Source organism: Erythrolamprus reginae, chromosome 1, assembly GCF_031021105.1.
Source record: "Erythrolamprus reginae isolate rEryReg1 chromosome 1, rEryReg1.hap1, whole genome shotgun sequence".
NCBI classification, from domain to species: domain Eukaryota; kingdom Metazoa; phylum Chordata; class Lepidosauria; order Squamata; family Dipsadidae; genus Erythrolamprus; species Erythrolamprus reginae.
In genome coordinates, this window is record NC_091950.1 from 297,495,505 (window position 1) to 297,521,964 (window position 26,460).

General features: G+C 44.5%; 1 protein-coding gene across 2 annotated transcripts in view; it reads left to right on the forward strand.

Annotated features, from left to right (window-relative positions):
- Positions 1-26,460, forward strand: part of SOBP (sine oculis binding protein homolog) — a 209,049-nt gene that overhangs the window by 163,161 nt on the left and 19,428 nt on the right. For both annotated transcript variants that reach the window (XM_070733306.1, XM_070733307.1), the window contains one exon: positions 23,261-25,218. In XM_070733306.1, coding sequence (XP_070589407.1) covers positions 23,261-25,216 — 1,956 coding nt within the window. In that variant the 3' untranslated portion in view covers positions 25,217-25,218. The remainder of the gene's footprint in view (positions 1-23,260; positions 25,219-26,460) is intronic.

Here is a 26,460-nt window from a genome sequence, read left to right on the forward strand (position 1 = left end):
ACGTATCCAAGCACTAACATATAAGGCTCCCTCATCTTAATTTTGCATAGTATTAGGTACTAAAGAAGCTAAATCTTTCATCATCTTCTGTTAATTGTGCAAACAAAATACAGTGGTACCTCTACTTAAGAACTTAATTTGTTCTGTGACCAGGTTCTTAAGTAGAAATGTTGTTAAGTAGAAGCATAGGAATCAATGTAAAAGCAAATAATGTGTGCAAACGCATTAGGAAACAAATAAAAGCTCGGAATTTGGGTGGGAGGAGGAGGAGGAAGAGGAGGAGGACAGTCGCTGCCGAAGGAAGAAGGTGAGGTGAGGGGAATAAAAAAAATCCAAAATTTTAAGTCTAAAAAAAAAAGGACTCTGAGGTGGCAAGGAGGAGCACACACCTCCAATAAACCCGGCACGAGGCTGCCTCCCATACACTGGCTGCTGCTGCTGCTACCTGCTGCCTCTTCCTTCCCATGCTGAAGGGCTCCCCTCTCCTCTCGCTCACTTGCTTTGTAGCCAGCACCTTTCCTTCGCTGTGGTGACTCCTCGGCTTCCCAGAGTGAAGGGAGCATTTCTTTTCTCTGGGCTCTGGCAGAGGTTTATTCCCTGTCCAAGCGCCCAGAGAAAGGAAAATGCTTCGTTCGCTCTGGATTGCCAAAACCTCCTTAAGCGTCACCAAAAGGCTCCTCTGGCAGCTCAGATGGACGGGATTAAAGGGGGAATGACTGGAAACTGGCTGGGCCTTCGTGCCCGGGTTCTTAAACAGAAAATGGTTCTTAAGTAGGGGCAAAAATATCTTGAACACCCGGTTCTTATCTAGAAAAGTTCTTAAGTAGAGGCGTTCTTAAGTAGAGGTACCACTGTATAATAGGATGAATACTTTAGACCTATTAGGAAATATTTTGCAATAATTTGCCACAGGAAGCTGCTTTACAGGTCATGAGTATAAATGTGTCATCTCACCGAATACATGGTATAGTACATAAGCTGAATGATAATCAGGTGCAATTACAGCATCTATATTGATGTCTATAAAGACACAAATGTGCATTTTCCATATTCAAACACTATAAACCTGTCAGATGATTACTTAAGATTGAATCCAGCTGTTATCATATGAAATCAACGAAGGGTTACTAAAAACAATAAATTTAAAATATGATGCAGTCATCTGTGCATGCACAAGAACAATAATGGTACAAGCAGTTACAAACCAAGGTTTTATTATTCATTTGTTATTTTTATATTTATGTGCTACTATAATTCAGAGGGATTTATTTGAACCGGAAATATTGTGGCAGAAATATCTCAAAACTCTTTAATAAATTGCAATTAATTAAAATATTTAATATATTATATGTTATATATATACTGTATATGTTACCGTGTTTCCCCGATAGTAAGGCAGTGTCTTACTATCTTTTTACCCCCAAAAGCCCCACTGTGTCTTACTTTGGGGGTATGTGTTATATTGTCCCGGGCACCAGGGCCGGCTCGTCTTCGGGCTTCGGCCCGGGCGAGGCCTCTTCTCCTCCGGGCGGGCGGCGTTAGGCGGCGTTGCGCGGCAGCCCGTCGGGCCCGGCCTCCATCCCTCCTGCGCCGTGGCGGGGCCGGTCCGCGATGCGCGTCCTGGGGGCGCCCGGCTGGCCGGCTCCGGAGGCTGCGGCTCTTCCCGCTGCTGCCCAACGACGAGGATGCCCCGCGCCCAGCCCGGCTACGGCAGCAGGCAGGCAGGCAGCCCCAGGCGCGGCGGGGAGAGCAAAGGTGGCTTTGGCCCGGGCGAGGCCTCTTCTCCTCCGGGCAGGCGGTGTTAGGCGGCGTTGCGCGGCAGGCGCGGCTGCCCGGAGGAGAAGAGGCCTCGCCCGGGCCGAAGCCGACTTTGCTCTCCCCGCCGCGCCTGGGGCTGCCTGCTCTCCCCGCCGGGCCAGGCCGAAGCCGCCTTTGGTCTCCCCGCCGCGCCTGGGGCTGCCTGCTGCCGTAGCCGGGCTGGGCGCGGGGCATCCTCGGCGTTGGGCAGCAGGCAGGCAGGCAGCCCCAGGCAGCCCCAGGCCTCGCCCGGGCCGAAGCCGCCTTTGCTCTCCCCGCCGCGCCTCGGGCTGCCTGCCTGCCTGCTGCCCAACGCCGAGGATGCCCCGCGCCCAGCCCGGCTACGGCAGCAGGCAGCCCCAGGCGCGGCGGGGAGACCAAAGGCGGCTTCGGCCCGGGCGAGGCCTCTTCTCCTCCGGGCGGGCGGCGTTGCGCGGCTGGCCTCCATCCCTCCTGCGCCGCGGCGGGGCCGGTCTGCGATGCGCGTCCTGGGGGTGACCGGCTCCAGAGGCTGCGGCTCCTCCCGCTGCTGCCCAACACCGAGGATGCCCCACGCCCAGCCCGGCTACGGCAGCAGGCAGGCAGGCAGCCCCAGGCGCGGCGGGGAGACCAAAGGCGGCGGCGGGAGTAGCGGACGCCTCCCTCGCTTTTAGTACCGTGTTTCCCCGAAAGTAAGACATATGTCTTACTTTCGGGGTATGGCTTATATAAGCCGACCCCCCTGAAACCCCCCATATGTCTTACAATCGGGGGGGTCTTACTATCGGGGAAACACGGTATGTAGTTAAGTTAATGTAACCTATAAAGAATAGCTGAAGATATGAGACTGATTTGCCTGGTGTTGACCATGGAAAAAGTGAAATTTCAGCTGATTTTCTTTGCTCATAAAACTCACATGGTTGATCTTCAGGGTCTTTCCTTATTTGATGCTCTTCAAAGTATAGATCATAGTTAAAAAATCAGAGTTGGAAGGAGCTACTGAAACTTAACTTTCTACTCAGTAGGAATCCAGGTTAAAACTTTACACTTAGATGTTGCCCAGTCTCTGCTTGAGTATATGACGCAAGGGAGCACTCATCTAAAAGCTTTCTTGTTGATTGATTTACTACAAAATGTATATATTACTTTATTTGCTCTCTTGCTTGATTTTTAGGTGTGTGTGTGTGTGTGTGTGTGTGTGTGCAACTTGTTATAATCTTTTCGCAAGTAAAATCCATTATTCTTTGCCCTAACCTCTAGAGAATAGCTTGCAGCTTTATTTTTCTATTAGATTCTATTCTATTTTCTATTTCAGTTTGTCAGAGTACCTTTGTATTCCCTTCAGTCTCTCCAGATCTTTTAATCTTTCATTAAAGGATTTAGACTATCTTCTAATCTCTTAGTTATTTTTGTTGGCTTTTTCAATTTGTTCCAGTTTATCTGAATCCTCCTTAATGAAGAGAGGTGGGGTTTCATCCATGCAAAATAAAATGGAATTATTCCTGTGGTGCAACCTTAAATTGCAGCTGTTCTTCTTAGTTTGTAAACCACCACTGTTGATCATTTTTACACCTTTTTTTTCGCTTATCTCTCACTGGTTTACACTTCTCTCTGTTGAAATTCATTTTATTTATTGATATTATGATTTTTATTTCTGTGTTTTAAAGAACGTTGTGTCATTTGTACATTTCTCGTCTCATCCAAGTCATTTATAAAGTCATTGAAGTATAAGGGATCCAAGACAGAATATTTTTCCTCTGTCGGCTCCTATTGTTTGACCTGATAAAGCTGCGTCCTTTGCGGCAGAAACCGAATAACCCACGGACACCAGACTGGGTTTAAAATTGGGTCACTTTATTGTTATTTAAATTGCATTAGACCTGCAGAGGCATAAAAGTCCAATAAATAAATAATAAACAAAATGGAGTGGAATCCCTATCATAACATTTCTAAGCCGCTATGGGTGAAGGTTCCCTTGGCCTTTCCCTTGCTCTCCGCCATACCATGTGCAGTGCTCTAGAATGTCATTTTGAGAGCAGGAATTGAAACAGTTTATCTCCAGAATGTGAGGGGTCTGTAAATATTTTCATTGTCCCCTTTTTGACTGGTGTACAGGTCCTCAGTGGAAGGCAGGTTGGTAGTAATTGTTTTTTCCGCAATTCTTATTATGCTCTGAAGTCTGTGTCTGTCTTGTTGGGTTGTAGAACCAAACCAGACAGTTGTAGAGGTGCAGATGACAGACTCAATAATTCCTCTGTAGAACTGTATCAGCAGCTCCTTGGGCAGTTTGAGGTTTCTGAGTTGGTGCAGAAATAACATTCTTTGTTGTGCTTTTTTGATGATGTTTTAGATGTTAGGTTAGGTATCCATTTTAGATCTTGAGATATGGTAGAATCTAGAAATTTGAAGGTCTCTACTGTCTATTATTGTAAGAGGTGGTCGTACGGGAGGGTTTTTCCTAAATTCTACCACAATTTCTACAGTTTTGAGTGCATTCAGTTCCATGTTGTTCCGGTCCCACCACAAGGCTAATTGTTCAACCACTTGTTTGTATGCGGATTCATCATTGTCTCAAATGAGACCGATCACTTTTGTGTCATCTGCGAACTTCAGTTGTTTAACAGATGGATTGTTTGAGATGCAGTCATTGGTATATAGAGAGGAGAGAAGAGAAGTGGAGAGAGCATACACCCTTGGGGGGGGGGGGAAGCTATCTGCGTAATTGTACAGGTCACTGATATAATTCTGCTTAGCTTCACCTGCTGCTTCTTTGTCTGTTAGAAAGCTTATGATCTACTTACAAGTGTGTTCAGGTACTACTAGTTGGTTTAGCTTACTCAACCCTGATAAGACAGAGTGGCTATGGGTTTTGCCTCCCAAGGACAATTCCATCCGTCCGTCCATCACCCTGGGGGGGGACTACTGACCCCCTCAGAGAGGGTCCGCAACTTGGGCGTCCTCCTTGATCCACAGCTAACATTAGAGAACCATCTTTCAGCTGTGGCGAGGGGGGCGTTTGCCCAGGTTTGCCTGGCAGGGCTGCCATCAGGAATTTTGGGGCCCCATACAGCCTAAGTGTCTGGGCCCCCCCCGGCCATTTTAAAACTACTGCCCCCCAAATCCCGTGCCATGCCACCATGGCCACACACCCTGGGCAAGCCCTCCCCCGGCCCTCTGAGGTCAAACACAGCCCTGATGTTGCCCTCAATGAAATTGAGTTTGACACCCCTGGCCTAGAGGCTAAATCCTATGAACAAGGGCTAAGAGAACCAGTATGTTTAGCTCAATAAATAGAAAACTGAGGGGGAATATAATAGTAGTTTCCCAATCCTTAAAGGGCTGCCACAGAGTAGATGGCATCTATTTATTCTCCATGCCACCTGAAGGTAGTACAAGAAGCAATGGGCGGAACCTCACCAAGAAGAAATGCAATCTGGAAATAAGGAAAAACTTGGGACTGGGCGGCATAGAAATAAATAAATAATAAATAAATAAATAAATAAATCCCTTCTTTTTTATTAAAAGAAATTAATAGAAACATAGAAGACTGATGGCAGAAAAATACCTCATGGCCCATCTAGCCTGCCCTTATACTATTTCCTGTATTTTATCTTAGGATGGATATGTTTATCCCAGGCATGTTTAAATTCAGTTACTGTGGATTTACCAACTACGTCTGCTGGAAGTTTGTTCCAAGCATCTAATACTCTTTCAGTAAAATAATGTTTTCCCAGGTTGCTTTTGATCTTTCCCCCAACTAACTTCAGATTGTGTCCCCTTGTTCTTGTGTTCACTTTCCTATTAAAAACACTTCCCTCCTGGACCTTATTTAACCCTTTAACATATTTAAATTTTTCGACCATGTTCCCCCTTTTCCTTCTGTCCTCCAGACTATACAGATTGAGTTCATGAAGTCTTTCCTGATACGTTTTATGCTTAAGACCTTCCACCATTCTTGTAGCCCGTCTTTGGACCCATTCAATTTTGTCAATAATAATTTTAAAAAACCAAAATCCATTACTATTAAAACTAAAACAACCAGCAAAACTATTAATAAAAACAGGTGAGGGCTGGGTTTTTTTCTCTGTTATTATTTAAGTGCGTTTACCATATGCTTTAAATCAAGAATCACTTCTCTCTCTGTTTCTCTCTCTTTTCTGTCATTCTCTGCCTCAATCATTTTCTCATTTCTCTTTTTTCTCCCCTTTTTTCTATCATTTCTCTCTATCTCTTCCTTCCACTCTTCTCTCTCTCTCTTTCTTCCTCTCTCATCTTTCTTTCTTTCGATTTCTCTCTCTTGCTTTCTTTCTCTTTCTCTCACTCTCTTCCTTCCTCTCTCATCTCTTTCTTTCTTTCTCTATCTTGCTTTCTTCCTCTTTCTTCCTCTTCCTTCCTCTCTCATCTCTTTCTTTCTTTCCTTCTCTCTCTTTCTCTGTCTTGCTTTCTTCCTCTCTCACACTCTCTTCCTTCCTCTCTCATCTCTTTCTTTCTCTCTCTCTTTCTCTATTTTGCTTTCTTCCTCTCTCACTCTCTTCCTTCCTCTCTCATCTCTTACTTTCTCTCTCTCTCTATCTTGCTTTCTTCCTCTCTCTCACTCTTCCTTCCTCTCTCATCTCTCTCTTTTCTTTCTCTCTCTTTCTCTATCTCTCCCCCTCTTTCTCTCTCTCTCTTTTTCTCACTTTCCCTGTCTTGTTTTCTTTCTCTCTCTCTCTTGCTTTCTCTCTCACACTCTTTCTCTCTCTCGTTCTATTTCTCTTGCTATCTCTTTCTCTCCCCCTATTTCTTTCTCTCTCTCTCTCTCTCACTTTCTATCTTGTTCTGTCGTCGCTCTCACTCTCTCTCGTTCTCCAGAGGCTGGCGAAAGTGAAAAACCTTCGCTCTTACTTTGAATTTTTGGGCGGGCTGGCAGGGAGATGGAGAGAGCGCGCGTCAGCCCGCACACCCGACATTGAAAATTGCCTTCGCCGGCCGGCAGCCCCCGCTGGGAGAATGCCTGCCCCCTGCCCACCACCCCCAGCTACGTGCTCCTCATTCCGCTCAGCGCCATCGAGAGCCCGAGAGAGTTCCCAAAGGGCATCTGAGCCTGCCGGCCGGCCGACTTCTTCCTCCGCCTGCCAGGGAATTCAGGCACCACCCCCTAACCTGCGGGGGAGCGCTGCCGGGAAGCGCCCGGTTTTCCGGCCTCCCCCGTCCGGCCCTCCCCCATCGAGTGGCTCCCTCGTGCCACCAGAGCCCCCCTGCACTGCCCCCCCTTCCTCTCCTCCTCCTCGGGGCTCCCCGCTCCTCCCTTCCAGGCACAACAGCGCCGGGAGAGCGGAGGGTGTGACCCGGACCCTGGCTGCCCCCCTCCCCGCTGCCGCCCGCACCCTACCTGTGCCCCGAGCCCTCTCCGTCCCGCGCAGCTGGATCCACCAAGTGCGCCACCCGGGAGCGCCCGCCACGCGCGCGGGAGTGGAGAGCCGGGCAAGGGGGGGCGGTGGGTGAAACGAAGCCGGGACTGAATTAGGCAGCCGCGGTGTATGTGCGTGTGACGGGGGGAGAGCCGAGCCCCACTACCTGCCCTGCCTACCTGCCGAGAGAAGCCCCGCGTGGCTCGGTGTCGAATGGCGGACGGGAAACTTTTGGGTCGGAGGCAGCTCTCCTTGGGTGCGGGAGGAGCGGACCGAAGTCCCCGGGCCGCCTCTCTTGCAGCAGAGAAGAAAGAGTGGCGGAGCGGGTGGGCGGGCGGGGGCAGCGGCGAGTAGCCTGGGGGGGCGCGGGGGGGCTAGAGGCGCGGGGGAGGCCCAGGGCAGCCGTGGCTTCGTGCGCGCCTTTGGAAAAGGGTGCGCAGGGGGCATTTTGGGGGACGTTGGGCACGTCAGACGGAGGTGTTGGACGGGCAGCGCTTTCGCCTTGGCATTGCGCTACGCGGGAAGGGCGGCGCCTTCCCTAACCGCGCCTCCGCCCGGGTTGGCAGCCGGGCCGTCGAGAGGGGCGTCCGGAGCGCTCCAGGAAAGGCTCTGAGCCGCTAACGCTCCTCCGGCGCCGCTCCACCTCCTAAACCTGCGCGGTGGAGGCGTCCCCCGGCCCAGCACTTCCGGAGGCCGAAAGGCGCGGCTCTCTTCGGGGTTGGGGAGTTTTTGGCGGGCGCCGGGGCCCGGGCCCCCCCAATTTTCCAATTTGCCCGGGCCCGGGACAGCAGTCCCAGTAATACCCGTCTATCGGGGGCCCTGTTGCCTGGTGCACCAGTTGCGGCCCTACCTGGACCGGGAGTCACTGCTCACAGTCACTCATGCCCTCATCACTATAATAGTTGAGGCCTTATTATAACATAGTGGTTTAATCAAACAATGTGCCAGCAGTGGCAGGTACAGGCTTAAAACAATCATGAATACACAGGCTTTTATACGCCACCAATCCAAACAGTGGAAAGTTCCCGCTTACATTGTAACTGGGGCATACGCGCCCAATCAGCACCCTGGAGAGGGACGAGCGAGCGCGGCTCTGACAGCCGGCTGTTACTATGCGGACACAGCACTCCTATCCCCTTGGTTAACACAAACATAATCTTTTAAATATGACGGTCTGCGGAAGATTCTTTCAGAGCGCCGGGGCTCTGCGGAATGCCCTAAGCTTGGTTCCAAGGCCGGTACGGTTTGGCTATTTTGGGGAGTCTGAACCACCTCTGCTTCCTGGCTTTCTGCCATGGCTGATTCCCCGGAACTCCTGGCTGCAGTGGGCGGTCCCTGGAAACTCTCCCCGTGAATCTCAATGGCCCCTGGTTCTCCACAATTCCCTCCTTTGTTCAGCCTGATCTGATCCAGGTGCCTTCTCCATATTCGTCCATCCTGTAACTCCACCTCGAATGAGCGGGGCCCCAGTTCCCTGCACACCGTACCTCTTTCCCATGTCTTTTGGCCGGAATAGGCGCGGGCAAACACCGCGTCTCCCACTGATACCTCTCGCCCCGCAGATTCTGGCCATTGCACCGCCGCTGTGTACCCCGGGTGCAGCCTATCAAGGATTATTCTTAACTTGTGACCCATCAAGAGTTCCGCCGGGGTCCTACCTGTAGTCACGCATGGGGTAGTGTGTTGGGCCAATAGTAAATCAGATAACTTCTCTTTCCAAGAACTCTGGGGCATCCTTTTGAGAGATTCCTTTACTGAACGAACTGCCCGTTCTGCCTGACCATTACTGGCCAGATGCCAAGGCGAGGTCAAGGCATGCCTGATGCCCGCTGCTGTTAAGAACGACTCGAAGAGGACAGATGTGAATTGCGGGCCATTGTCCGAGACTAATAGGTCCGGAAATCCATGTGTGGCGAAAAGGGCCATCAGGGAATCAATAACTGCCTGAGACTGAGTGGACTGTAAATGGGCCACCTCCACCCACTTGGAAAAGGCATCCACAGTTATCAAAAAGGTTTGCCCCATGAAGGGGCCAGCCAAGTCTATATGTAAGCACGTCCAGGGGCCTGATGGCGGCTCCCATGCCAAAGGTTCAGCACGGGGGGGCATAGACCTGCTCTCCTGACACACAGCGCAGTCAGCAACCTGCTGTTCCATCTCCTTATCCATACCTGGCCACCATACGTAATCCCTTGCCAGGCCCTTCATTCTCACAATGCCAGGGTGACCCTTGTGCAAAAGAGCCAACACCTGGTTCCGCAGCCTGCCAGGTATAACTACTCTGCCACCCCTCAAAAGAATTCCCTTCTCAACTGAGAACTCACTGCGACAACGAAAAAAAGGAATGTAAAGATCAGCTGGGGCAGAGACTGGCCACCCCCTCAGGACCCATTGCCTTACCTGGGCTAAAATCCGATCCTTCCCAGTCTCCCTGGCCACATCAGGAGCGGCCAACACCAAGGGTCCTTCTGATAATGCTAAAATGGAGCAAGCGGGAGCGGGGTCTGCTAACTCTTCGGCTACCGGGCATCTGCTGAGAGCGTCAGCGTGTGCGATGTGGCGACCAGGTTTGTATGTCAAGGTATAGGTGTAATTGGCCAGAAAAACGATCCAGCGCGTCATGCGCGGGGACAACACTATTGGGCTCTGGCGGTTACCGGCTAACAACCCCAATAATGGCTGGTGATCGGTCACTAACTCGAATTTCCTGCCGTACAAATACTCATGGAAACGGCGGACTCCAGCTACAAGTGCTAATGCCTCCTTATCTATCTGCCCATAGTTCCTTTCTGCCTTGGCTAGGGTTCGGGAAAAGAACTCTAATGGGGCTTCAGCTCCGTTGGGCAACCGGTGGCTAAGGACTGCTCCCACACCGTATTGGGAAGCATCGCAAGTGAGGACTAGCGGCAAACTTGGGGAATATTGGGCCAGGACATTGTTTGAGGTGAGTATCCGTTTAACCGCCCCAAATGCGGCTTCCTCCCGCTCACCCCAGCGCCAGGGAGACCGCTTGTCAAGTAGCCGGTGTAAAGGTTCTGCCACCGAAGCCTTGTGCGGGATAAAAACCGCATAAAAATTCAGAAGCCCCAAAAAGGCCTGTAGTTTCTTTGACTGGGGTCTGGGGGCATCCCAGATTGCCCTCATTTTCTCCGGGGTGGGATGGATTCCCTTCCCATCCACCCTGAATCCCAGGAAGTCAACCTCTGGCACCCCAAAAACACATTTTTTTAATTTAAGTTTCAAACCCGCCTCTTGAAACTTGGTCAGAACTTTCTTAACCCTCCATAACAATTCATCTTCGGAACTCCCCGAGACCAGGACGTCGTCAAAGTTGGGCACAGTTCCTTCCAGCCCATACAATAAACGTTCCATCAATCCCTGAAAGATCCCAGGGGCAATAGAGACCCCGAACTGTAATCGATGGCATTTAAACACCCCCCTGTGGGTAATGATCGCCTGGGCCTCTGCAGTAATGGGGTCGATGGGGAGCTGCTGGTACATTTGAGACAGGTCAAGCTTGGCAAAAACCCTGCCGTTACCAAGGGTGTGGAGTAACTGCTGCACCACTGGCAGCGGGTACGAGCGGTGGGCCAGTGCCTTATTGACAGAACACTTGTAGTCTCCGCATAACCTTATGCCCCCATCCCCCTTGAAAGCGATGACCAGCGGGGTCTCCCATGCCGCTTGGTCAACTGACTCTAACACCCCCTGAGCAATCAGCCGGTCCAGTTCAGCGTCAACCTTAGGTCTGAGGGGAATGGGAACTCGGCGGGCTTTTAGCCGCACTGCGGGCACTTGGGGATCGAGGCTAAAAGAAATTGGGGTCCCGGTGTAACAACCCAAATCATTATCAAAAACTGAGGGAAATTCCTTAGCCAATTCGTCAAAAGCAGACTCCCCCTTAACTGCATTAACCCCCGAGACAGACAGACCCAGAGACTTAAACCAGTCTAGCCCTAAAAGATTGGAAAATGGCCCGTCTACTACGATCAGAGGCAATTTGCCCACGAAAGTCTTAAACTTAACCAGAAATCTACCCTCGCCCAGGACCGGAACCGGGGCTCCTTGGTAGTCCCTTAAAGTCAAGTTACACGGCTGCAGGCGACCCTTACTCAGTCGAGGAACACACTGCTTCAGAGTGGCCCAGGAAACCAATGAATGTGCCGAGCCGGTGTCCACTTGCATGGAACATGATGCTTCCCCGAGACGAACTGTCACTGAGATTTTCTCCGCCGAATCAGACGTCTCCCTGACATAAGTGGTTGCCGGGCGCGGACAGCTGTAGACAGTGTTGCAATCCTCCCTCCTGTTCGAGGAAAATCTCCTCTGCCAACGGGGATTGAAGCCTTGGGACTCCCTCTGCTCTCTCGAAGCGGCAGGTGGGGATCTGCGGAAACGGCAGACCCGAGCAATGTGGCCTTTGGCACCACAACGCTGGCAAGCCGCGTCCCTGAAGGGGCAATTGACCTAAAATGGTTGCCCCCGCATCCCCGGCATGGCAACAGAGGGGGACGGGGACGAGCGGCAAGTGGATCCCGACCCCGGGAAGCCCCCAGCCGGCAAACTTCCTCCTCCTCAGCCTCACTGTTATCCTCTTTCTCAACAGGGTTTTTCGGTTTGTCAGGCAAGGCAGGCCCTTTGGCCGTAGCATTCACGGAGCTGTCCATGGCCGCCAAAGACTGGGTTGACAGCTCAAAAGCACGAGCCTCAGCCAGAGCTGCCTAAAAGGTTAAGTCCCGGGTGGCTAAGAGGCGTCACTTCAGGCGACCATCCCGTACCCCAAACACAAGTCTGTCAAGTAAATAATCATTTAAATCGGAGAACTCGCAGTACAAAGCCGCCCGGCAGAGAGCGGCCACAAAGTCATTAATCGATTCCCCTTCTGCCTGGTTCCTTTGGTAAAACTTGTATCTTCGCGCACAGCGGGAAGGGGCCGGGGCGTAATGGTCCTGCAGAGTCGACAGAAAAGTCTGCCGTGGCATGTCATGTATTGAGACTGGGGCAAACAAGGCTCTGGCCGTCTCAAACATCTCGGGACCGCAGAAACCGAGGAAATAAGACCTTTTCCGGTCCCCAGAAATCTCAGTATACCCATTGGAAATTAGAAAGCAGTCGAAACGGGCGACATAAGAGTCCCACGTCTCCCCTTGTGGATCGAAAGGGGGAAAAGTAAGTTGCACAGACATCCTCACTTACTGTTAATATATAACAAGAATTCCGTAATGACAGGCTCGAATCCTCGTCGCCAGTATAATAGCTGAGGCCTTATTATAACATAGTGGTTTAATCAAACAACGTGCCAGCAGTGGCAGGTACAGGCTTAAAACAATCATGAATACACAGGCTTTGATACAGCTCGCTGCCTGAGGCAGCCACCAATCCAAACAGTGGAAAGTTCCCGCTTACATTGTAACTGGGGCATACGCGCCCAATCAGCACCCTGGAGAGGGACGAGCGAGCGCGGCTCTGACAGCCGGCTGTTACTATGCGGACACAGCAATCACCTCAAGGTTCGACTACTTTGATGCTCTCTACATGGGGCTACCTTTGAAAAGTGTTCGGAAACTTCAGATCGTGCAGAATGCAGCTGCGAGAGCAATCATGGGCTTTCCCAGATATGCCCATGTCACATCAACACTCTGCAGTTTGCATTGGTTGCTGATCAGTTCCCGGTCACAATTCAAAGTGTTGATTATGACCTATAAAGCCCTTAATGGCATCAGATCAGAATACATGCGGGACCGCCTTCTGCCGCACGAATCCCAGCGACTGATTAGGTCCCACAGAGTTGGCCTTCTCCGGGTCCCGTCAACAAAACAATATCGTCTGGTGGGACCCAGGGGAAGAGCCTTCTCTGTGGCGGCCCTGACCCTCTGGAATCAACTCCCCCTGGAGATTAGGACTGCCCCCACCCTCCTTGCCTTTTGCAAACTCTTAAAAACCCACCTCTGCCACCAGGCATGGGGAAATCAATTCCCCCTGGCCGTTTCATTTTATGTATGGTTTGTTTGCGGTGTATGACTGTTTTTTACTAGGGGTTTTTAACTGTTCTTTTTAATCATTGGATTTGTACTATGCTTTGCTGTTTTGAGCCGCTCCAAGTCTCTGGAAAAGGGCGGCATACAAATATTATTATTATTATTATTATTATTATTATTATTATTATTATTAACAATAACAATAATAATAATAATAATAGAAGAATGTCTGGAATGGAGGTATTGAATGCTGAACTAAAGTCTACAAAGAAGACCCTTGCATAGGTGTTTGGAAATTCAAGATGTTGTAGGATGTAGTGTAGAGCCATATTAACAGCATCATCTGTTGATCTGTTTGCTCAGTATGCAAATTGCAGGGTGGACCCATTAATTCTTTATTGTTAAATATTCTGTTTAACAATAGAAAGGTTGTTTTTTTATCTTGTTCCTTCATCAAGATCCCAGGAGCACATTAACAATATAGAGGGAAAAAAGTAGTTGGGAGATTTTTCTCTTACAATCTCCTGCTAAACTCCACTGTCTTACTTCTTTGAGCTGATTCTGAGAACTTACTCAGTTTTAGAAATCTCAATTCCCCAGTATGGCTTTGGTGTTAGGCTGTGTTTACTAGAAATATGAGAGCTGTAATCCAATATATCTGGACATGGCCTGGTGGGAGAATGTTGCTGTCTATACAAATATCTGATGTATTGAGATGAAAGAAGTGTAATATTAATCTTCTTCACTCACATATTAATCACAGACTACTAAATACATTCTCCGATTAGATAAAAATGAGAATATGGAGAGTAATGGCAATAAATCAGTTTCTGACAACATCCCTGATGAACTAAATATCCAGTAATTATCCAATTGATTTTACTTAACTCTATGAAGTCACACACAGCTAGTTTTCTTTCTCTGTCTTTATTTCTCTTTCTCAGATTATACCAGAGTTGCAGCACATTTATTCACATAGAATAAAAATTACTGGAGTAGAAATAATGTCACTTAAGAATTAATGGATCGGATCTGTCTTACAGATTTATCATTTCAGATGAGGTCAATGAATTTATGGTACAAATGGCTATATCCCCAAGGTAATAAAATGGAGCAAAATTATTCATTTTACTTCTGACTAATATTATGCTCAGAGTAATTACACATTTCTCCTAAGAGCTCTTTCGGATTCTTTAAGTTGTGACAGATTGAACATATATCTTTCAGTTCAATAAAACAACATTTTTCTATCTGTAAAATATACAGCATGTGATCTATTTTAAGAAGTAATTTGCATGCTGAGTAAATTCAGCTGGTTAAAATTCTACATTCCATCCCAAATTAAGATTCAAATCTTAAAACTTGTTTTTCCTTTTAGTATTTTTAAAAAGACATTTTCCTTTACCCGTGTGGCTATTTCTTCTTACATTATTTATTTATTTTATTTATTTATTAGATTTGTATGCCACTCCTCTCCATAGACTCGGGGCGGCTAACAACAATAATGAAACAACATGTAATAAATCTAATATTTAAAATAATTTTAAAAACCCTTATTTAAAAAACCAAACATACGCACAAGCATACCATGCATAAATTGTATAGGCCTAGGGGGAAGGGAATATCTCAATTCCCCCATGCCTGATGACAAAGTCTACAGAGAGGGGCGGCATACAAATCTAATTAATAAATTAATTAATAAATAAAGGTGGGTTTTAAGGAGCTTACGAAAGGCGAGGAGGGTGGGGACAATTCTGATCTCTGGGGCGAGTTGGTTCCAGAGGGTCGGGGCCGCCACAGAGAAGGCTCTTCCCCTGGGTCCCGCCAAATAACATTGTTTAGTCAATGGGACCTGGAGAAGACCAACTCTGTGGGACCTAACTGGTTGCTGGGGCTTTATAGGTCATAACCAACACTTTGAATTGTGACTGGAAACTGATCGGCAACCAATGGAGACCATGGAGTGTTGGTGTAACATGGGCATACCTAGGGAAGCCCATGATTGCTCTTGCAGCTGCATTCTGCACGATCTGAAGTTTCCGAACACTTTTCAAGGGTAGCCCCATGTAGAGAGTGTTATAGTAGTCGAGCCTCGAGGTGATGAGGGCATGAGTGACTGTGAGCAGTGACTCCCGATCCAAATAGGGCCACAACTGGTGCACCAGGCGAACCTGAGCAAACGCCCCCCTCGCCACAGCTGAAAGATGTTTCTCTAATGTGAGCTGTGGATCGAGGAGGACGCCCAAGTTGCGGACCCTCTCTGAGGGGGTCAGTAATTCCCCCCCCACCCAGGGTAATGGATGGATAGATGGAATTGTCCTTGGGAGACAAAACCCACAGCCACTCCCTCTTATCAGGGTTGAGTTTGAGTCTGTTGACACCCATCCAGACCCCAATAGCCTCCAGGAACCGGCACATCACTTCCACTACTTCGCTGATCATTTTATTATACCTTTAAGAAGGCATGATTTTAAACCCATTTTCCTATTCATTTGGAATAAATAGATATTAACTGCTATGTAAACATATACCAGTGCTGTGCATTCTAAAGGGAACACTCAATTTAATTCTAGCAAATGATTAGTTGAATAATTCAACTAATTCAAATCAATTTGAATTCTAACAAATGATTCTACAAGTTTTGTTAACAGGATACTCCTGAGATTAGTTGTAGTAAGATACAATTAATATTATTAAATAATGTGTTAAAGTGAAACACTCATTCAGAAGAATGGTGTGATAACATAAATTGTAGCTAAGTATCTTGTCAGGTGCCAGTCCTCCTCCTCTTTCCTACTATTATTATATGTAGGTAATCTGAATTAAATTCACAGTCTAAGACTGGCATAAATTTATTATTCACGTCCTAGCCAATACCTAAGAATGATTAAAGTGGTACTTAAGAATATTGGCAGTTCAAGCAAAATTAGTAAAATTAGGTTATTTATCAGGTCTGATAAATTAAGTATTTCCAGATATCAAGAAATTCCTTTTAGTATCACTCTAAGGGTTCCAATCATGATTGATATGAAAACAGGTTTCTTGTCTCATAAGCATTTTTCATAAGCATTCCTCGTATTTCGTAATTTTTCCAGTTGCTTTTCCTTATTAGTTACACAGTATTTACTTATTGTTTTTCCTTATTGCTATTAGTCACACAGTCAGCCAGAGGTTCAGACTGGATCTGGCATTTTTGTCCGCTTATTAAGTCCTTTCTAAGATCCTGGGGTAGGCAGGTCTTGATGTCTGATGGTGTTACAGCCATATCGTCGCATCAATGTCACATGACATGTCACAATTTATTTTTGGTTCACTAAACCAGGTGTGGGTGTGGCCAGTGGGTAGTGCATTTGGCCTGTAGGCCGCAAGTTTGACAGCCTTGTGTTAGAGCTATCGTTGCAGGATATAAGCTTTTCTAAACAAAGCTTTTTGCAATTGACTGGTGGTGAATTTGTCATTATTATTATTATTATATGCATAATAATGTGACATTATAGCTTCCAGTTCATTAGTTGGTATTTGCTTTCATCTGCATCACGTTTTTCTCAGAATCTAGGATGTTATTATGTGTCAGCATAGTATATGTGTGAATCCAAGAAGTATGGCATTTTCTAACTGATAGATGGAAATTTTGTCAATATACAGATTTGCCATCTGAGGGGTTTTGGTATAATAACCACTGGGATCACCATGGTCAGTTTATGCCATAATCTTTCAGCTTTGATTTTCAGATCTTGATGCTTTGTGATTAGGTCTTTGTTTTCTACTATCCTTTGGTATTGCCATATTAATTATCCACACTCTCCCCCCCCCCCCAACCATAGTTAAATCTGGTGTATTATGTGCCAAATGTTTATCAGGTTGTATTCAAAAACCCTGAAGTATTTTAGCCTGTTCATTTTCAGTTACTTTTTCAACTTTATGTTCCCACCAATATTTCATTACTGGCACATGATAATTTTTACAGATGTTCCAGTGAATTATTCTGGCAACTGTGTAATGTCATTGTTTATCATCAGTTTGTGAGATCTTGTTACATAAGCTGAATGTACTGAAACTACTGTTTCTTCTGCTTCTTTCCCCAATCTGCACTTTGAATCATTTGCTGTTTTTCAGTTCTGGCCTTATTACTATGGTTGATCACACAGTCAGTGAGATATTTATATTCAATTTGACATTTTCTTTCATGTGTCAAGTCCTTTCCAAGGACCTCGGATAGGCAGATGTTGTTTGATGTTGTTAAAGATATTGTTGCAAGATGTAACATGTTCTGAGTAAAGCTGCCTTTTGTATTTGTGCGTAATTTTATTAATGCTGATAGTGTTTAAGGGGTGCGCCAGATGTTTTGGGATTAGAACATAAGAACATAAGAAGAGCCATGCTGAATCAGGCCAAAGCCCATTGAATGAGCCCATTCAGCATTCTGTGTCACACAGTGGCCCACCAATTGTACATGGGGATCTTGAGCAGAAAGAGAAGGCAAAACCCTCCCTCTTCCCTTCACCCCCCAAGAAATGGTATCCAAGGGAATCCTGCCTGCCTCAACCAACATAGAGGTGGCACTTGGATTGCATCCAAAGTGCCTATTATTATCTTTCCTCTCTTTTTTTTGCTATAATCCAGTGTTAGCCAATCTTTTTGGCACTAAGTGTCAAAACAGGTGCACATGCATGCCAGAAACTCATGCACATGCATCTGATGTGCATGTGCACGACAGGAAGATTATATCTGGTTTCCAGCACGCACATGCCACTTGGTTTTCCAGTTTCTGGCAAGCATATGCATGTGAAGACCAGCTGGCTGATGAGCAGACCGAAAACATAAACAGCAGCCGTCCGGTGCAAATGCGCAGGCTGAGAAGGTGATCTTCCGGTTTTTGGGGCACGCATGCAAACCTGGTCTTCTGATGTCTGGTGTGCCTGCATGCTTGAAAGCCAGCTGGCTGGTTTTGCATGCGTGCACTTCCCGCATGTGTGAAGACCAGCTGGCTAATACGCCAGAACCCAGAAATGCAATGACCAATAGCTTGCGTGCCCGGAGAGATAGCTCTGCATGCCACTTCATGCCATAGGTTTGTCATCACGGCTATAATCATTCCACTTCTATTGGTAGGCCTTTGCATTTCTTTTCTCCAATTTTATCTCTTTTATTCTGCTTTCTCTCTAAGTACTGCAACATCCACTATTCAGACTGTTTTGTTTTTCTTATCAAAAATTGTTCAGTTTGGGGTGTTAGGTGGCAGGTGCTTATCTGCTTGAATTCTAAAATCCCAGACCATTTTAGCGTCTTCATTTTTCTTACTTTGTCTATTTTATGGTCCCACCCGTTCTTGCTTGCAGGCAAATGATATTTCTTGCAGATATTCCAATATACCATTGTTGCTATTTTGTCATGCTGTTGCTTGTAGTCAGTCTGTGTGATCTTCTTGCAGCAGCAACTATATAATCCACTGTTTCTTTAACTTATTTGCAGAAGTAGTGTTTGCTATCTGTTGCTGTCATCTCAATTCTGGCTTTGTACATACAGTGGTACCTCTACTTAAGAACGTAATTTGTTCCGTGACCAGGTTCTTAAGTAGAAAGGTTTGTAAGTAGAAGCATTTTTCCCATAGATATCAATGTAAAAGCAAATAATGTGTGCAAACCCATTAGAAAGAAATAAAAGCTCGGAATTTGGTTGGGAGGAGGAGGAGGAAGAAGAGGAGGAGGACAGTCACTGCCCAGACCGAAGGGAGCATTTTTTTTCCTCTGGGCACTAGCAGAGGTTTATTCCAAGCGCCCAGAGAAAGAAAAATGCTTTGTTCGCTCTAGGCTGCCAAAGCCTCCTTAAGCACCACTGAAAGGCTCCTCTGGCAGCCCAGAAAAGCCCAAGATGGCTGGGATCAAAGGGACAATGGCAGGAAACTGACCGGGTCTTCGTGCCACTCCCAAATTTCCTGGGAAACCTTTCCGGGCTCGGGTTCTTAAGTAGAAAATAGTTCTTAAGAAGAGGCCAACAAATCTTGAACACCCATCTCTTATCTAGAAAAGTTCTTAAGTAGAGGCGTTCTTAAGTAGAGGTACCATTGTATTTGTTCTGAAACTTTGGTCTTGTGTAGCCAGAATTAGGTCCTCTGTTTCTTTTTAAATTTTCCCTGCTTTTAGTCATTGCCAGATCTTATTGTTATCTGCTTCACCTTCTAGGTTTTGTATTTTTGCTTGTGTGGTGTGTGTGTTGGATTGGCCACATAATATTTTGCCTTGCTGTATCTTTTTTCCCCCCTGGTCTTTTCTTCTGGTCTTCCTTGTCAACTAGTTTAGTCTCTCCAGTATTCAGTAAGCCTTCATGGTATACTAGCTTCAGTGTTTCTTCTTCATTGTCCTTCCAATGCTTTTTTTATCTTCAATTACCGGTATATGATAATGTTGTAATTTCCCATGGTCCCCTATGCTCCTTGGTTAAGTAGAGTTTGTCAGCATTGCTGTGTGAATAAAGAATATAATTCATTATTATTATATTTCTGATCTTCATATCCAGAATTAGTTTTGACTGCACTTGGTTTTTCTATTTTTTTAAATCATTATTTTACAGAAAGTGTTAATGAAAGCAATTTGTGTGTTCTAAACTATTGCCAGTGCTCTTTTTACATATAAATTAGTAAGTCTTAATACTTCCTAAACTTTCTTTTTCTCCTGGAATCAGTGAGTTTTCTCGCTATCTCCATATCCATTAAATCAGTGATTTTCAACCTTTTTTGAGCCGCGGCACATTTTTTACATTTACAAAATCCTGGGGCACACCCCCAACCAAAAATGACACAAAATGACACTCTAAGACACTCTCCTCTCTTTTTCCATCCCTGTCTTCTCCCCACCCTTGTGTGTGTGTATGTGTATATACATACACACTCTTGAACCATTTCCCAAAACAGGTGAGGACTGGGTTTTTTCTCTCTCTTATTCTTTGGGTGCTTTTTATCATATGCTTTAAAATCAAGAGTCACTTCTCTCTCTCTCTCTTTTGTTTCTCTCTCTTTCCTCTCATTCTCTGTCTCCATCATTTTCTCATTTCTCTTTTTTCCTCCCCTTTTTGCTCATTTCTCTCTCTCTCTCTCTCACCCTTCCTCTCCTTTTCTCTCTCTCTTGCTTTCTCTCTCTCTCTTTCTCTCTTGCTTTCTTTCTTTCTCTCTCTTGCTTTCCCTCTGTCTCTCACTCTCTTTTTCTCTCTCTCTCTCTTGCTTTCTCTCTCTCTCTCTCTCTCTCTTGCTTTCTTTCTCTCTCTCTCTCACTCTCACTCTCTCTCTCAGCAAAAAGTTGCGAGACCGGAACCTGAGCTTCCTTCTTCGCGGCACACCTGACCATGTCTCGCGGCACACTAGTGTGCCACGGCACACTGGTTGAAAAACACTGCATTAAATAAATGTGTTTTTTAATTGTAGAATTTTGCTGTTCTACTAATCTTTCTGCCCAATTAAGAATATTGGGCTTTTTTTAAAAAAAAAAAAAAGTTTGCTCTAAAATTGAACAAGGATTTTAGATTTTATGTTAAAGCATGGGTTTCAGAACAGCTTGAAAATTGGTAAATTGACTGGATTCACTTTGGATATATAAAAGTAGTGAGATCAAAGCATCAAAAATAGCACTGGATATTCAAAAGTAGCTGGCCAACTATAACATTGTTTTAATTGGAAATAGAAAAAGAATCAGTTTGGGGAAAAGAATCTTCAAGCAACACAACATGAAAAAAATAATTGTCAATATTTTTTTAGTATTTAGGCCAATAGTAAAACTAATTCATATGAAGTTGAGGTCTGAGCCTGTTTGTTGCCCGTAAAACCAAGAAAAATTTAAGTTAAGGAATTGCTTGTTCTTGGTGCCACCGATTGCACAGATGTGTTTTCATACACACTACAACAAGCTGATTCCAAAGAGACATATGCTAGAATATTGTGACTTTTTACAAGGAATAAACATCAATGACACCCTGGTTGAGGATGTAGGGTATATGATAAATGCCCATTGAACTAAATTAAGTCAAAAGGCTTGATTGATATGGGTTATTTTCTGGCTTTTATTGAAATGCCAGTGAGATGTTCAACAAATGGGCAAGCTTTAAACAATTTAAGTGTTATCACTGAAAAAAATCAAGTATTGAATACAACTAGTCAAATGCCCAGCATATGTTGTTTTTAATATGTTTATATGGCAAATGGTTATTAAATCTACATTGTTTACTTTAATACTATCATTTTGTATATATTCAAGATAAAGTTTTCCAGTTCTGAATACTGTGTACAAAGGACAGTGCATTCATATACCTTTATCTCAATATACATATCATAGACAGCATGAGAAAAAAAATATTTGCAATATTATTAGAATGGAATGAATGACAAAAAAATGAGAATGTCACTGTGTATCAAATCTGTAAAAAAGGCACTGAAAATTCTGACATCTGTTGATCTGTTTATAGCTGTGGAAAGATTATTCATTTTAATTCTTGTTTAAAATGCCATATGAAGGAAAAGGCATTTGTGCAAACAAGAGTCGTATTTGCATTGTAGATCATGTCTCTGCCATCTGTGAGAGCTGTTGGTGTTGCAGTATTAATGTGTTAATGAAATCATAATAATTTCTCTAAAGTAATGGATTCCGAAACCTAGAATGTCTATTTTTTGAACTTTGGTTTCTAGTGGTTTACAACTGGGAAAACCTTTCATAGCTTAATTAGTTCTGGAACCATAATTTCTTTTTCTTTTTAATTGGCAGTATTCTTCCTTACCCCACCAAATAGTCGGATAGAAAATAACTTGTATTTGGTACAGAAAGACTAGCGTCATAATAAGAGGTTTTGTCTTATTTTTTTGAAAATTGGTTATATCGATTTTTGTCTGCCAAAAGTATATTCAAAAATGACTAGTTTAAAAAGCATCAGCAAACAGCTTGGATAATCTTTCCAGCTTGTTAAAATATCACAGTTTCTGAATACTTGAAATTCATCCAGGTTTTATTATTATTTTCTACTTCATAATTAGAGCTCAAATTTAACGCTATATGATGGTTTTGCTTTTTGGATACACAAAATAATACTATCCCACCATTGCACTTCCCCAATTTAAAATGTCAGGTTGCATTCTTATACCATAGATGAGTTGCTTTCAGTTTTCAAAAGTCATGGGGTTTTTTTCCAATTGTTCCTTGATCTTATTTTTATAACTAGAGTTCCATTTTTAAGTCAAAATCCACATGACCAATTCAACTATGCTTATGCATAAATACCATAATCTGAACCAAGGCCTATTATAGTCTTTGATCTTAAGCTTCTTAATGTTATTATATTGGACTCTGATCATGCTTTATAATAAAATCTCCAACATTTATACAAAGTTTCAAAGTACAATTCTATACGTGTTTACTCAAAAGTCTCAATATGCTCAATGAAATTTACTTCTAGCTCATTTTATTTAGTACTTTTAATATTTTTTGAAAAAAGAGGGCAAGTCCAGACAAAAATCATATGGTATTACATCTGTGTTGTTGAATGTAGAGATAAATTCTGAGCCTGCAAACCTACTTAGAGTTGATAGGCATTAACTCATCTTGAATGGAATAGTTTGAGTAAACTAATATAGTGTAATTTTTTCTTAGTTCATGGCAGAGATAAGACTTGATATGAGGATTTTCTTATTGATAGGACAGTCCCTTTATATTTAGCACTATTTCAGTTCCCCTAAATATATTACTTTATGTTTTAATGTAACAATTTTTTAAAATCTTTTTACAATCCTACTGCTTTTCCAGAACATCAGTTAGATATGCATATACATGCACAATACTATTGTTTTCTTTTACTAAAGGTTCTCAGTATTTTAGATACTATATTAACTATATTAAATATTATAAAAATAAGTTCTGTGAAGTCATGTATGTCAGTATATATCTATATATTTGCCTATATGCACAACAATGTTTGATCATGGCATGTAAGTTTCATGAAATATATATATATATATTCTGGATAATTCAGATGTTTAAAAAATCAGTTATAAAAGTTTAAAAAATACGTTTAATGCAAATGACATTATAAAAAAGAAATCACTTTTTTCTTACCTGTTTTGATTTTGTTACTGTGTTGTAGGTGTGTGACTGGTGTAAGCACATAAGACACACAAAAGAGTATCTGGATTTTGGGGACGGGGAAAGAAGGCTTCAATTCTGCAGTGCAAAATGTCTCAATCAGTACAAAATGGACATTTTCTACAAAGAGACACAGGCCAATCTTCCAGCTGGACTCTGCAGCACATTACATCCTCCAGTAGAAAATAAAGCAGAAGGCACTGGAGTGCAGCTGCTGACTCCAGATTCTTGGAATATATCACTAGCAGATGCTCGGAGAAAGGCCCCATCCCCAGTGTCTGCAGCTGGCCAAATTCAAGGACCATCCACGTCTACCACTGCCTCTCCGTCTGATACTGCCAACTGCTCTGTCACTAAAATCCCAACGCCGGTTCCCAAACCTATTCCCATCAATGAGAATCCAAATATGCCACCAGTTTCTGTTCAGCCACCTGCTAGTATTGTGCCTCCAATCGGTGTCCCACCGCGAAGTCCGCCAATGGTGATGACAAACCGTGGTCCAGTTCCCTTGCCCATTTTCATGGAGCAGCAAATTCTGCAGCAGATTCGTCCACCGTTTATCCGAGGGCCACCTCATCATGCCTCAAATCCAAATAGCCCTCTGTCCAATCCAATGATTCCTGGAATTGGCCCGCCACCAGGTGGTCCTAGAAATATGGGACCCACTTCTAGCCCAATGCATAGGCCAATGCTCTCCCCTCATATCCATCCTCCAACGACTCCAACCATGCCTGGAAATCCTCCAGGCTTACTACCCCCTCCGCCGCCAGGAGTTCCTTTGCCCGGCCTGCCTTTCCCTCCTGTAAGCATGATGCCAAATGGTCCTATGCCCATGCCACAGATGATGAACTTTGGTTTGCCATCTCTTGCCCCATTAGTGCCACCACCAACCCTCTTAGTGCCATATCCTGTTATTGTTCCACTTCCTGTCCCCATCCCAATTCCAATCCCCATTCCTCACATCAATGATTCCAAGCCCCCAAATGGCTTCTCGAGCAACGGGGAAAGCTTCATTCCAAATACACCCAACGACGCAACAGGGGCTAAGCCAACAAGTAACTCTGTGTCCCCCAGGAATTCTAAACAAGGCCCTTCCAAGCCTTCTGACTCATCACCAAGCTGCTCAGGCCAGTCCTTAAATCAAAGCCAAGTGCATCAGCAGCCCAGTAAAAATGAAGTTGTTGATTTGACTGTGAGATCGAGTAGTCCTGTGAACAACAAGTTTGCTTTTCCTACAGTACTACAGGGACCACAGGATGGCGTGATAGACTTAACTGTTGGTCACAGGTCCAGACTACACAACGTTATCCACAGGGCTTTGCATGCTGAAGTCAAAGTTGAACATGAAGCTAGCAGTGTTGTGAATTTGACTTTGGGTAGCTCAGATAAAAAGAACTGCAGTGACTGCAGGAAAAATAGCAGCCCCACCGAAACAAAGACATTACCAGGTGGTGATCCACCTCACTGCGGCTCCCTCCCAGTTGCCTCTGCCACTCTCGAAAACGCTGCCGCTACTGCCTGCAATGTCATTGTGAATGGCACAAAAGGCCCCGAGGTTTCTAAGAACTCAGAAACACCCCCAGAGCAGAAAAAGACTCCGCTTCAACCTTGTTTGCTGGAGGAGCTGCCAGTGAGTGAGCTGGAATCCGTTAAGGAGAATAACTGCACATCAAACTGTCGCCGAGAAGGGGAGTCTGGTAAGAAGACGGGGGAAGAGTCTCTCTTTGGGGGAGACAAACAAGACCCCAACCTTAACAATCCAGCCGATGAGGATCATGCATATGCTTTGCGGATGCTACCCAAAGCAGGCTGCGTCATCCAGCCTGTACCCAGACCAGCGGACAAGACTGCTATTGGACCCTGCATTATTTCAACGCCAATTCTCAGCACAGGGCCAGAAGATCTAGAGCCACCACTGAAAAGGAGGTGTCTCCGAATTCGAAATCAGAATAAGTAAAGGTTCGTGCAATCCCTAAAGTCTTCTGTGTGAGTAGAATTGATACCGATGTTTTCAGGTAGGATGACATAAGAAGGTTGCCGTTTGAGGAACAGGGGCAAAGGTTCAAGTTGTTCAACTCATTCCCTTAAATTCATTACATATGTCTTGTGTTTTTCATGCAACATTTTTGTATTTGTTTTACACACACCAGCAGTGTCTTGTTTCTTTATCTCATGGAATATTCTGTTACAACTCTGGCAAAGAAACGGTAGTGGGATATCTAGGCTAACAAAAAGGTCCTTTACAATGTTAGTTTTTAAGACCAGGAAATCAACCTGGTCTCTGGGGCCAAGTCATCTGTAAAGTGGCAATTTGGGACTTGTGGGTTTAACGATCACCATTCATTTTAAGATAATCTTAGGAAGAGCAATTCTAAAACTTGGAATTACATGAAATGTAAAAGCACGCTTTTTAACCTTTATCAAATACTTTATGAAGCGTACAATTTTTAAAAGTAGGACTTAAATACAATTTTCATGCCTTTTCCCAAGCTTTGTTTGAGTGGAGATAAAAGTGCAGTTTCTGTTTACTAGTTTGATTCTTAACTATTAAATCACACTGCTGTGGGTTCGCTTCTCCATAATTATATTGTGTATTTTCTCTGCCTTTTAAAAGCATGTCTATGCCGCTATAATAGACACTTTTAATGATCTTTGGTTAGGTCAACCTAGTATTCAAAAACAACATTTTTCAAACAACACAAAAGAGTCTTTTTAAATAGAAAATTGTCAAATGTGTAATTGACCATTACATCTTTGTATCAAAGCTGTTAATAGTGTTGATAAGTTTGCTTGGCGCTCATACAGCTATGGGGTTATTTAGAAACTTGAATACCCTTCTTTTAATTATTGTTAACATTGTATTTTAATCATCTTTGCCTATTTTAAATTTTATGTACACTTTTGTGTTTTAATATTTTATTTGTGCACCACCCAGAGGCCTTCTCTGAGAGAGCTGGGCAGTTTATAAATTGGTTAGTTAAACAAACAAATATACATTCTTAAAGAATACATAATATGAGAAATGTACACTGCTTTCTGGTCCTGCTTTCTGTCTATGCTTACAGAGCAGATACGAGCTTCTGACATTTCAATATACAGTGATGCTATACTGAAAGCTTTCCCCATTAGCATCTAGTCATAGCATGACCGATCCCTAGGAGCATTGTTTTTCTCTTCATGATTTTGCCTTAATCTCAGAGA